The following is a 13,615-nucleotide window of genomic DNA, read 5'->3' as shown; positions in this document are numbered from 1 at the left end:
TCAGAACTAAAAACCCGCTGTGATAAAGGGATGGACTGAAATGAAGGAGACACAAGATGAGTAAAACCTGTTTCGAGAGTCTATACTTCCCCTCCCCAGTAACTCTGCCTTCCACTCCCAAGTTTCTTCCCCACCCCAACCCACCCTAAAAAGTCTACACTCATGTAAAGCATGGCTCTGCTCATGCCACTGGTCAAAAACTTTGAACGCTTTTCCGATACCTTTCAGATTAAAGCGCAGCCTGGATTTTGAAAACAGCCGCCTAAATGAATGGTCACTCAGCAGCCACATCTCCCCGTTTGTTTGCTCAGCTCACCATTCGCGACTGGCCGCCTGGGTTGTCCTCTGCGCCGCAGAATGGCCCGGCACGCCGCCCCCACACCTGCCCCGGTGGCCAGCCCACCTTCTTTCTCTCCCACGGCCCTCCCGAGCCAGCGCCTCCCTGGAACTTGGCTCGGCCCCCGGCGCAGGCGTGTGTGCGCAGAGCGGCACCCGGCCGGCTCCGCGCTCGGCCGTCCGCAGCGCCCAGGTGCGGGTCCCGGACGCCAACCGCCGGGCTGCACGGCGCGCAGCGGGCCGCAGAGCGCCCTCCTGGCCAGGCTGGCTCCCCGCCTCCCTGAGCCCCAGCCTCACCCCGCCGTCATCACTACATTGTAGATGACCAGGTACGCCGTGGCCAGAGGCCCCGGGCCCTTCTTCTTCCGCGTGCCGCTGGCTTCGCCGGCCCCAGCCCGGCCACCGCCGCCCCCATTTCCCTTGGTTGCCGCAGTAGCCGCCGCTGCCGCCATATCAAGTCCCGGGAACCCACTCTGCCTGCGCGAGCACCGCGGCCGGACTTGGCCAGGCGAGGGGGCGGAGGGAGGGACGAAGGAGAGGCGGGGCGGGGCCGCGGGGCGGGGCCGGGGACAGCGCCCACGGTGGCCGCCATCTTAGGTGAGGGCGCAGACGCTCCTGGCGCTCCGGTCCTTCGGCTCGCCTCAATCGCCGCTGCCATCTTGGATCAGGGTAATCCCCGCCTCTTCTGCGCTCGGGTAGCGACCTCCGGCGCCATCTTGAGTTGGGTCAGTGTGCTGTTTGACCACGCTGGCCAGGCTCGCCGTTTCTGCCAGCTGGATGCTTCGTCGTCCCTGGCAATTCACTCTCCTATACCCACGGCCTCCATGTTGGATCAAAACAATTATGCTTTCGTACTTCCTTCTCCAATGGCCCTATCTTCACCTTTAAACACACCCACCCGAGTATCCTGCCATTTTGGATCAGGGCAATTGACGCCGACTTCGCTTCCCCGGTCCTTTGCATGGTGGGTTTTGCTCCTTAGCCATAGTCCGGTTGGAGGTTCTCTGCCTTTTGATTTTAAGGTATTGTTACAGTGGAGAAGCCCGTGTGGCCTACAATGTAACGTCGTCCGCGAGGGCTGGACGGGTGTTCTAGTGCATCTTCCTTCCCGAAGCCGCTTGGGCTCGCCCGTCGCGTGGGTGGGACGGGAGATTAGACGAGGCGGTCGGCTGAGGGGGAGGTGCGGGGCAAGGGAGCAGATTTATATCCACGATGACCAAAAATAGCATGTTGGCTTAGGTGGAAAGCCTGTCTGCTGTGAGGGAATCTGCTGACCCCACTTTCCACTCATTGCTTTGTTCCAGGGGGTTCTTTATTTGTAAAAGTCTCCTACTGTCAATTTTCACACACCCAAGCATCTCCTTAAAATGAATACTGAAATATTTATGTATTCATTCCAACAAGTATTCATGGAACGTCTACAAAGTTGCACTGGGATTCATGGCATTAAATGAAAGAGACGAAGTCATAGGTGTCCCAGAGATTATGTAGAAGGAGCCAGAGGAAAATGGGTATTAGTTGGTGGAACGTGATATCAGGAAGTTATTGCAATAATACAGGCCATTGGTGATAGTGGTTTGAGCCAGAGTGGTAGCAATTGAGGTGATGAAAACCGATTGAATTCTGGTAGCAGTTGATGTGATGAAAACCGATTGTATTTTAGAAATAGAACCTCATAAGATTTGTGGATATATTAGATATGAAGTGTGAGATAAAAGACATTGTGAGCAACTTGGAAAAACTAAGTTCTAAAAGAAGTAATTTTGAAGGCGGAAGTCAGTAATTTTGTTTTTTATGTTTTGAGTTTGAAATCCTTGTCAGATATCCAAGTGGAGAGGTTGAATAGACAATTAGGTTTTAGGCTCTGAGGTTCAAGGAAGAAATGTGGGCTGGAGATATAAATTTGGTATTTAAAGTCATGATACCTGGAGGGAAGAAGTGAGAGATAGGAACCAAACAATTGTGGGGGTCACATCCTTTACTGCCTTCACAGATTATATAGAGATTGTGTTGCCTTATTTTCCTAACTTTTTTAAAGAGCAAGTTGGTGGGCCCAAATTGCAGACTGTGATAGGGCAAAAAAAATTTTTTTTGCAAAAGAAACAAAGAAGTGAACCATTTTGCAAAACCAAATAATCATTCATGTAAAAGCTTTCATTCATTTGACTGATTTTTTTTTCAAAATATAATCTACTTAATGGGAAAGTAGGAGGAGGTAGGAAGGCATAAAGCTCTTTCAGTTGGAAATCAATTTAAAACTCAGTATATCTTCTTGCAGTCACTAAGGTCCAACTCCAGTCTGTTCTCTGCAATACAGTGAGAGTGATCTTTTCCAAATACAACTTTTTTCATGTCTACTGCTTTCCCCCACTTCACCCACTTAAGACATTTATTTAAATGGCTTTGAATGGCAACTTAAGATAAAGAAAGAAATATTTAATGTGGTCTACAATAATCTGCATGATCTGGCCCCGTCTTCAGTCTCCCTTCACACTATCTCTCATATTGTCCTTATCTTAGGTCTTCCAGTGAGTAATGCTCCTTTCTGTCACAGGGACTTTGCACATAACTATTCTCTCTGCCTAAACAATCTCTCTGTATCCCTGCCTTCTTCCTCTTGATCTACATTCTGCAGTCACTTTCTCAAGTGAAGTTTCTCTGAACTTCTGTAATGAGTCATTCTCCCTACTATGGTCTCCATGTATTTCTTTTCATGACATATACCACAGTAATTTTATATTTATTCCTATGATTCCTCTCCCCAACTAGCCTACACATTTTATAAGACAGCCACAGTGGTATTTCCTTGGTGGTGGTGGTTTGTTTGAGTTGTTTTGTTTGTGTGTTTCTCCCTCTTTGCCTGATATACCACTTAACATGATAGAGTCTGGATCAGTCATGGTTTCACTAGTGAAAGTAATTATTTCAAGACTTGGGACTCTGACGACACAAGCAGAGCTTATCATGGTCTTTCTGTGAAATTGATATGTGAATGCTGGGGTGTAGTGTTTGTATTTTTGCTGGGATTGTTAAAGATAAAAGGGTGTAATCCTGAGGCTCCTGGCAACCATCTTGTTGATAGAAATAAACCAAGCAGACCTGAGAGGGAGTGTGTGTCTTGGGGGCATTGAGTCCAATCCCTGAGGCTGGTACCTGCTACTTTTCCTTCAATTTTGTAAGCTATTTCATTATTCTTCCCAGCTGGTGAGTCAGTACATTCCTTTTGCTTAAGCTAGCATCTCAGAACAAAGATCTTGTCTCTTTTTCACTTGTTCCAACAAAAGTCCTGGAAACTAATCTCACTAGTTTGAGTCCTGTGCTCATTACTGAGCCAATTATTATAGCCAAAGGAGATAACAAATGCTAATTGGCCAGGTTTTTGTCATATACCCATAGTGGGAGGAAGGGTGGCTTCATCCAAACTATGAACTGAGTTTGGGTGAGATATAGTCCCTCTTTTTAATAGAAGGGGGTTGTTACCAGAAGAAGGGGATAGATGCTTGGGAAATAATGGTAGGTTGAAAAATGGCTCCCCAAAAGATACTGATACCAAATACCTGGGACCTGTAAATGTTACCATATTTGGAAAAAGGGTCTCTGCAGATATATTTAAGTTAAGAACCTTGTGATGAGACGATAATTATACAGGTGGGCCCTAAACACAGTCACGTATGTTTAGCCCTGTGTATGCATGAGTTTTGCTTTCATGGATTCAGCCAACCAGGGATTGAAAATGTAGTTAGGCCTGTGATGGTTGTGTTTGTACCGAACATGTTCACACTTTTTTTTTTTGTTCTTATTCCCTAAATGATATAGTATAACAACTGTTTACAAAGCATTTACATTGTCTTAGGCACTATAAGTAATCGAGAGGTTAAAGTATACAGGAGGATGTGAATAGGTTATATGCAAATACTACGCCATTCTATATAAGAGACTTGAGCATCCTTGAATTTGGTGTCTGCAGGGGTTACTAGAACCAATCCCTTGCAGATACTGCAAGTGACTGTATATCTTAATAAAGTAGACACAGAGAGAACAAAGAGACACACAGACAAATAAGGAGGAGGTGATATGTCTGGTGGCGCTGATTGGAATGATGCAATGCAACCACAGGTCAAGGAATGCTGACAGCTGGGAAGGATTCTCCTTTAGCACCTCCAGACAGAGTAAGGCTCTGCCAATACTGTGATTTCACAATTCTGAGAATTGTGAGAGAACAAATGTGTTTTAAGCCACCCATTTTGTGGTAATTTGATATAGCAGCCACAGAAAACTAATACAACAGGTAAAAACAACAGATGCTAATTGCATGTTATCTGTGTCCAAGTATCTTACAGGCTAGTACGGAGGAATAGCTACATTCAAAGAACAGCTGAGGACATTAAGCATGTTAGGTCTAAGTAAACATAGACCTCTCCAAGGTTTCAGAACATTACTCAGAATATTTTGAGGACGATAAAACAGTTATTGCTATGAGGGGAGATAAGTTAGGAAAAACCTTCTTAAAGAAGTGTTGAATGTAATCATAAAGAGAATGATGGGACATTATGAAAAGGTACAAAGTCATAGCGAGAGGAGATAAAAGGTAAGAAATATGTCTATAGAGGTCTAACCAGGGTGAGGTGATAAAAATGAGCTTAAATAAATACAGTTGACACTTGAACAACCATGGTTTGAACTACATGGGTCCACTTATACATGGATTTTCTTCCTCCTCTTTCCTGACTAAGACAGCAAGACCAACCCATCTTTCTCCTCCTCCTCCTCAGCCTACTCAACATGAAGACGAGGTTGAAGACCTTTATGATGATCCACTTCTACTTAATGAATAATAAGTGGATTTTCTCTTCCTTATGATTTTCTTAATAACATTTTCTTTTTTTCTAGCTTATAAGAATATAGCATATAATATAATAACATACAAAATTGAATCAATCAACTGTTTATGTAATTGGTAAGGCTTCTGGTCAATAGTGGGCTACTAGTCATTAAGTTTTGAGAGAGTCAAAAGTTATATGTGGATTTTTGACTGCATGGGATTGGGGATCAACTCCTGCATTGTTTAAGAGCCAAGTATAGTTGGAATTGAAATTTGAACTAAGACATATAATGAAGCACATAGGTTTTTAGATACAGATTGAAAGTATTATTTGAAAAGAAAAATCAACTTCCATATATTAGTTTCCTATTGCCTCTGTAACAAATTACCACACATTGAGTGACTTAAAACAATATGAATTTATTCTCTTAGAGTTCTGGATGTCAGAAGTCCAAAATGATTTTTACAAGGATAAAATCAAGGTATCAGCAGGACTGGTTTCTGGAGGCTCTAGGGGAGAATCCATTTCTTACCTCTTCCAGCATCCAGAAGCTGCCAGCATTCCTTGTCTCATAGCTGCATCACTCCAGTCTCCACTTCTGTGGTTGCATTGCCTTCTCTGACTGTGATCCTCCAGCCTCTCTCTTGTAACCTTTGTGATTATTACATTTGGCCCACCAGGGTGATCCGAGGTACTCTTCCCATCTCAATATTCTTCATTTAATCACATCTGCACAATCTCTTCTGCCATATAAATAACATTCTGGAGATTAGGATATGGATATATTTGGAAGTAGGAAGGATATCATTAAGCCTACAGAAACTCCCCCACTCTTCAAAAAAACACATAGAAAACAAAATATCCCCAAAACCTTTAAAAATGACATTCTTTTTAAATCATTGATGAACTTGAAGGAAAGTAAGAGATATCTCCAGATTGGGGGCCAGAAGTGGAGAGAGGACCTGTGATGGTGTTGGTAAAGAACATCAGACTGGAGCCAGAATAATGATCAGTTAGTAAACACAAAAGCCAGGTTTGCTCTGAGGGCAAATGCTAACACCAGTACTGGGATTGAGAAACTGAGCCTGGAGCCCATGGTAACCTGGGGAAGCTGAACCTCCAGGATCCTTGAAGGGAGCACTAAAGTGGTCCAGATGCCATCTGGCTTTTAGCAGAGGCGTGTTAAAATGCTTCTGAGGGAAAGCATCCCAAATGTAGACCTTTGGAATTTCCATTGATTAAGGTCAATAAAATATAAACTCACACACACACAAAAATTATCCCACCCTGAGCAACATAGCAAGAACCCCGTGTCTAAAAAAGAAAAAAAAAAAATTTCCAGGCATGGTGGCATGGTGCTACATTCCTATAGTCCTAGCTAACTGGGAGGCTGAGGCAGGAGGATCACTTGAGCCCAAGATTTTGGTTACAGTGAGCTATGATCCTGCCACTGCACTGCAGCCTAGGTGACAGAGTAAGACCCTGTCTATAAAAAAAAAAAATTAAAATTAAAATATTACCAAATATATAGGGAGATAAGTCACCACAAGTCAGTCAGCAGAAACAAACAAACAAACAAAAAAATGATTTAGTCCCCAGGAACTTCATATATTGGAATTATCAGATAGAGAATATAAAATAAGGATGTATGAAATATTTTAAAAATAAAAGGTGAAATAAATATTTTTGTTCACACAAAAACCTGCACATGAATGTTTATAATTGTCAGCTTTATTCATAATTGTCAAAATTTAGAAGCGACCAAGATGTCCTTTAATAAATGAGTAGGTAAACAAACTGTGTTTCATACAGACAATGGAATGTTTTCAGTGATAAAAAGAAGTGAGCTATCAAGCCATGAAAGGAGGCCCTTAACTGCACATTGCTAAGTGAAAGAAGCCAGTTGGAAAGGCTATATACTGTGTAATTCCAACTACATGACATTCTGGAAAATGTCATATAGTTGGAATTACACAGTATAGGGACCATAGAGACATAGAGACCATAGAAAGATCAGTGGGTACCATGGGCTTGAGAGGATGAATAGGTGGCGCGTAGGAGATTTTTAGGGCAGTGAAACTATTATGTATGTTCTGCAATGGCAGATACATGGCATTATGTATTATTGTCAAAACCTACATAAGCAAGGAACAAGAGACTATTAAAAATTACCAGCAGATTTGAAAGATTCTTGTATTGTTCAGGAAGATGAAAAAGATACTGATTAATATTAGACTTTGATCAGTTAATGATTCATGTTGTAATTTCTATGTAATCATTAAAATTATACAAAATGTTTAATTTCCAGATAATTAGAGAGGGGAGAATTAATTTGATTTCAAAAATTATACATCCATGCTGGGACCAGTGGCTCATGCCTATATTCTTAATACTCTGGAAAGCTGAGGCAGGAGGATTGCTTGAGGCCAGGAGTTCAAGAGCAGCCTGAGCAACATAGCAAGACTTCATCTCTACAAAAAATAAAAGAAAATTAACCGGGCATGGTGGCAGGCACCTGTAGTCCCAGCTACTTTGGGATGCTGAGGCAGGAGGATCACTTGAGCCCAGGAGTTTGAGATTACAGTGAGCTGTGATGATGCCACTGTACTCTAGCCCAGGCAACAGAGTGAGACCCTGTCTCAAAACAAATAAACAAAACTAAATCCAAAAAAGGCAAGAAAGGAGAGGGGAAAAACAAAAAAAAGAAAGAAAGAGAATAGAGGGACCAATTGAAACCACAAATAAGAAGATACATTTAAACCCAAATGTATTAGTAGTTGTATCAAAGGTAAATGGACTAAATGCTTCAGTTAAATAGCAAAGATTATTGTCTCAAGAAATAAAAAAAAAAAAAACCTATATGCTGCTTAGAGGAGAGCACTTCTATAACATAAGAATACAGAAATTCTGAAAGTAAAATGATAAAAAGGGTATACCATGAAAATATTACCCAAAAGAAAGCTGGTATGGTAGGCAGGATAACGCACCCTGCCACAAAGAGATGTCCATATCCTAATTCCAAGGACTTGGGAATATGTTATCTTCTTTGGCAAAAGGGATTTTGCTGATGTGGTTAAGTCAAGGACCTTGAGATGAGGGGATTGTCCTGGATTACCTTTGGTGGGCCCAAAGGTAATCTCAAGCCTCTTTAAAAGTAAAAGAGGGAGGCAGGAAAAGAGTGAGAGTATCAGTCAGAGGGACATGTGACTACAAAAGAAAGGCAGAGTGTGCAATGTTCCTGGCTTTGAAGATGGAGGAAGGGGGCCTCTGGACTTTAGAAAAGACAAGGAAATAGATTCTTCCCTTGGTTTTAGCCCAGTGAGACCTGTGTCAGACTTTTGACCTACAAAACTGTAAGGTGATAAGTTTGTGTTGTTTTAAGCCACTAAGCTTGTGGTAATGTATTACAGCAGCAGTTGGAAACTAATACAGCTAATATATCTATATTGGTATCAGTCAAAAAGCATTACTAGATATAAAACCTTTCATGATGGTGAAAAGTTCCATTCACCAGGAAAACATAACAATTTTAAGTGTGTATGCATAACTATATGGCCTGTGTGGTAATGTTCTAATTCTACGTAGAGAATTATAAAATTTTATTGGATGACATTAAAAAATACCTAAATAAATGGACAGTTGCTTAGTTCATGAGTGGAAAGACTCAATATAGAAAAGATGACAATTCTCCAAAAATTAATTTATAGATTGCATGCAGTCTCAATCAAAATTTCATCAGGTGGTTTTTTGTTTGTTTTTGCTTTTGTGGAACTTGTCAAGTAGGTTAAAATTTTATATGGAAATATAAGTCTAAAAATTGCCAAGGCATCAGGAGAACTTTCTTAATATGGTATCAAGGTTTATTATATTGGCCAGGCACAGTGGCTCATGCCTATAATCCTAGCAATCTGGGAGGCTGAGACTGGAGGATGGCCTGAGCTCAGGAGTTCAAGACCAGCCTGAGCAAGAACAAGACACTGTCTCTACTAAAAATAGAAAAAATTAGCTGGATGTCGTGGTACGTGCCTGTAGTCCCAGCTACTTGGGAGGCTGAGGCAGGAGGATCACTTGAGCCCAGGAGTTTGAGGTTGCTGTGAGCTAGGCTGACACCATGGCATTCTAGCCAGGGCAACACAGCAAGACTCCATCTCAAAAAAAAAAAAAAAATTGTTTCCTTGTGTCAAGGAAGAAAAATTTTAAAAAAGAAAAAAAGGTTGATTATAAATTATAGTAATTAAATAATGTGGTATTGGCATGGGGATGGCAAAGAGACCACTGGAACAGAATAGAGAGCCCAGAAACAGGCCCACACATATGTAGACACTTTGTATGTGAGAGAGATCCAGTAGGGAAAAGATGGGCTTTTTAATCAATACTGCTAGGACAGCTGGGTATCTACATGGGAAGAAAGTTCCCTATCTCACATGATACCCAGGAGTCACTGATAGACTTAAATGTGAAAGACAACATTTAAGGCTTTTAGAAATTAACATAGAAGAATATCTTTATGACCTCAAAGATAGAGAAAGAATTTTAAAACTGGATATCAAAATTACTAACCATAAATGAAAAGATTAATACATTTGACTATATTCAAATAAAGAAATTTTGTTCATCAAAAGATAGCAAAAAAAAAAAAAAGCAAGGTATAGAGTAGGAGAAGATATTTGCCACACATATAATTAATAAAGGATTAGCCTCTCGAGTATATGAAAACTCCAATCAGTAAGAGACAACATTGAAAAAGTGGGCAAAAGACTTGAACAGAGACTTTACCAAAGAAAAAAATAGAAATGACCAATAAGCGTATGCAAATATGCTCAGCCTAATTATTAATCAGGGAAATGCAAATTATAACCACAATGAGATACCATTATCTATCCTCTAGACTGACTAAAATTAAACAGCTTGATAACACTGATTGCTGGTGAGAGTGTGGTGCAGCAGAAACTCCTCAGACTGCTGGTGGCGAATTGGCGCATTCACTTTGGAAAACAGTTTGGCATTCTCTTCTAAAGCTGAAGTTACACATACCCTGTTATCCTGTTGCCAGGCAGATACCCTAAAAGACCCAGTGGGGTGCATTTATCAGGATATTCAAAGCAGCATAGGGCTGCAACACAACGTGTATCTATGTGTATCTACAGTAAAATACATAAATGAATCATGGTATCTTCCTACAATGGGATATTAACAGCACTGCAAATCAAAGAAGCTGCAGCTATATTCAACGATATGGATGAATCTCATAAACATAATATTGGGTGAAAGAAGTAGGCACAAAAGAACATATACAGTATGATCCACTCTCTTAAAGTTGAAAATCAGGCCAAATGAAATTATTAATTTATTGTTTTAGGGATACATACACGAGTGGTAAACCTATATAGAAAGGGAATGATATTGTTATAAAAATCAGGATAGTGGCTACTGCTGGTGGAGGTGGGGGTATCTGGGAGTAATGGAAATGTTTTCCTCCTTGATGTGAGTAGTGGTAATATAGGTTTTCCCTTCATCATGATTCATTAAGATGTATATTTATATTTATGTCAGTGATATTTCATAATAAAATTATTTTAAATGAAGGAATGATAAACACAAGGAGAGGCAGAGGTATGACATCCAGGAAAAGCGCACAGGCAGCTTCACCATTCTTGGTGATGTTCTTAAGTTAGGTGTGGGTTCACAGGTGGTCTTTTCATTTTATGCTCATAACTTACATATACTTTATATGTTAGATGTACTTTATATGTTAAATATACATGTGTTATATAATAAATTAAAAGTAAAGAGGAATCCTGACAGTAGGAAATAGGGTGATCTGAATCAGGATTATCATCTAGGAAGGCATTGTATAGTTAGTCTGGGTATAATAAAGGTATCAGTGGCTTGAGTCACAGGCACCTCTTTTTAAGGGAAGCCCTGTTATATTTTGTACCACATAATCCTCATTCTCCTGACTACATACAGAGATGGTAAGACTATAAAGTAAAGCCATGAAATATTTATCACAAAAGTCAGGATAGTGGATACTTCTGGACTAGAGGTAGGCACCCCTCTTCTCTTTTTGTCTGCATAGAAAAGGCAACTTCTGCACAAAAGATGTATACACTAATCAGATTTCCAGGTTCCTAAACAATGGAGTTCCTCTAATGGTTAGTGTTAGGTCTGGAGCCGAGAGAGACACACGAAGCCTCATGTGTAGCAAAATGCTGTTTATTTTGAGCATCTGGGTACAGATGGGTGGAGGCCAAAGAGCATCCACCCTGAGGGAGGGGAAAACCTTGGGTTTTATAGAGGGTTTTTCCGGGGGGAATAAGTAAGTGGGCCAGAACAGCTGCTTGTAATAAATTCTTTTTCAAACAACCAGCTCCTAGCACCCCTGCCTCAGTCACATCAATCCTTTGGCTCCGGCATGATCCATATCAGGAGAGACAGGGAGGGATAAACTTCGTCCCTTTTGGTGGGGTGGGGGAGAGGGGGTGAGGAATGCTGGCTGCAGCTGTCTGTTAGATTTATAAAGTCCAGGGACTCTCCAGACTCCTGTGGCTATTGTTTTACAAGCCTAAGTTTTCCATTAATCGCATTCTGTCCTATGCATACTTTTTGGGTTCCCACCTGGAACAAACCTAACAGTTCGTTAGAGAGAAAAGGAATTTATTGAAATGACATTGGATAGCTCACAAAACTGGAAAAGCTAAAGAATGAAGTTTGGAACATGAAAAGGGAGCCATGGGAAATTAGACAGCCAGAAATAGAGACCAAATCAATACACAGGAAGAATCTGGGTAGTATCCAACAACTTCTTTCATTGGCACAGCCACACTGGGCGTTGGACACTACCCTTCTAGGTTCCTCTTCCACCCTTGGAAAGATTCTAAATGCCATTTGCTTCTCTGTGCTACTCCAGAGTCAAGGTCTCAGGTAGGACTGTCTGATTGGAAGGTCCCATAACCAAATTCTAGAGAGAAAGGCACTGAGAAAGGGCCTGTTTGCCCACACTTGAGTTTCTTTATTGGAATTCTTTCCAAATAGAAATGTATTTAGATTCTGGGAGGCCAAAAATGAAAAATGCCTAACACATAGAATATTAAAAATAAACATACTTGGCCTCTGCCTATCCGTATGGAGGAGAAAAGAGTAATAGGATTAGTGAAGATCTGTGAAATTCATTGGGCCATGTTTTTCCTTGGAGATGAGGGATTGTGTGCAGAGTCACTGGACTGAAAGGCAGCCAGGCTTTCTCTTCCTTCTGCCTTACGGTGCACCACCACTGTTTCTCTTTTCCAGTTTCTCTGCCTGTGATTGGGAATGGGCAGGGGGTGGAATTCTGATCAGCCCTGCTAGGCCAGGCAGCTCTCTTCAATTCAGGAAGGTGGGGAATGCCTCCACTGCTGTCCCCCAACTGGCAATCATCAGAGAGCCCTCCAAGGGTGTAATTTGGGGTGCCTGATCTGACCATGAACACAGCTGACATGTGGATTCCCAGGATTCAGACTCTAAATTCCACCCTAAACTTCCAGTTAGCTATCCCTTAGATAGGCTGGTGGTATAACCTGACATGAAAATGCTGTATTGGATTCTTCTTTTGAGAATCTGAACTGGAAACTAAGAACTGAGCAGAAGTGAAGAGAGGAGAGACACCATGAGAGGCTGTGGGACAGCTGCCTTAGTACCTGACTGTCGTCTGTGATCAGCCTCAGGCCGTAGATCTCCCTAGGAATGGTTGAATGACCACACCAGTGAAATTCAATCACATTAATGAACAAATGCTGATTAAAACAATGAGATAGATAATGCCCTCTTTTTTTGTTTGTTTCTTCAAAATGTCAAAGATAAAAACAATACTGTTGGCAGGGGTGTAAGAACAGGGGTATTCTTAAACTTTGCTGCTGAAAGTATAGATTGATATGCTTTTTGGAAGGCAGCTTGGCAATACATACCAAACTCTTAAAATTATGTAAGTCCTTGGACACAAAAATTACACACTCGGACTTTTTTTTTTTTTTTGAGGTGGGATCTTGCTATGTTACCCAGGTTGACCTCAAACTCCTGGGCTCCAGTGATCTTCCTGCTTCAGTCTCTTCCTGCTTCAAGTAACTCTTAAAGAAAGAATTTAACATGTGAGAAAAGATTTAGTTATAAAAGCTCATCACAATACTATTTATAATATAAATATTTCCAAACTGTGGGAAACAATCTCAATATCTGGCAGTACAGGCTGGTTAAATTATGATAGAGGCTTAAAATAGTATACGCAGCCATTAGAAATGGTTTTGCAGAAACTTAACTTTAACATGATTCGGCAAAAATAAAGTATGTGTGTGTATGATAGTACATGCACAGGAGAGAAATTGTGAGCAAAGAGCAAATGTGGCAAGATGGTGTGGTAAGTCAGAAACTATGAAGCGTCTGAGATTTGCTTGTTCTATTTTTTTGTTTTCTTTCTTTTTTCA

At 41.1% G+C, this 13,615-nt stretch overlaps 1 protein-coding gene across 1 annotated transcript in view; it reads right to left on the bottom strand.

The window, feature by feature from the left end:
- HACD2 (3-hydroxyacyl-CoA dehydratase 2) overlaps positions 1 to 941 on the bottom strand; it is an 87,690-nt gene extending 86,749 nt beyond the window's left edge. Inside the window, exon 1 of the mRNA XM_045540124.1 lies at positions 634 to 941. Within this exon, the coding sequence (XP_045396080.1) occupies positions 634 to 788 (155 nt within the window). The 5' untranslated portion in view covers positions 789 to 941. The remainder of the gene's footprint in view (positions 1 to 633) is intronic.
- Positions 942 to 13,615: the final 12,674 nt, after the last annotated feature.

Source organism: Lemur catta, chromosome 1, assembly GCF_020740605.2.
Source record: "Lemur catta isolate mLemCat1 chromosome 1, mLemCat1.pri, whole genome shotgun sequence".
NCBI classification, from domain to species: Eukaryota; Metazoa; Chordata; class Mammalia; order Primates; family Lemuridae; genus Lemur; species Lemur catta.
The sequence above is the reverse complement of the archived record's forward strand: the minus strand, read 5'-3'. Positions and strand labels throughout refer to the sequence as shown.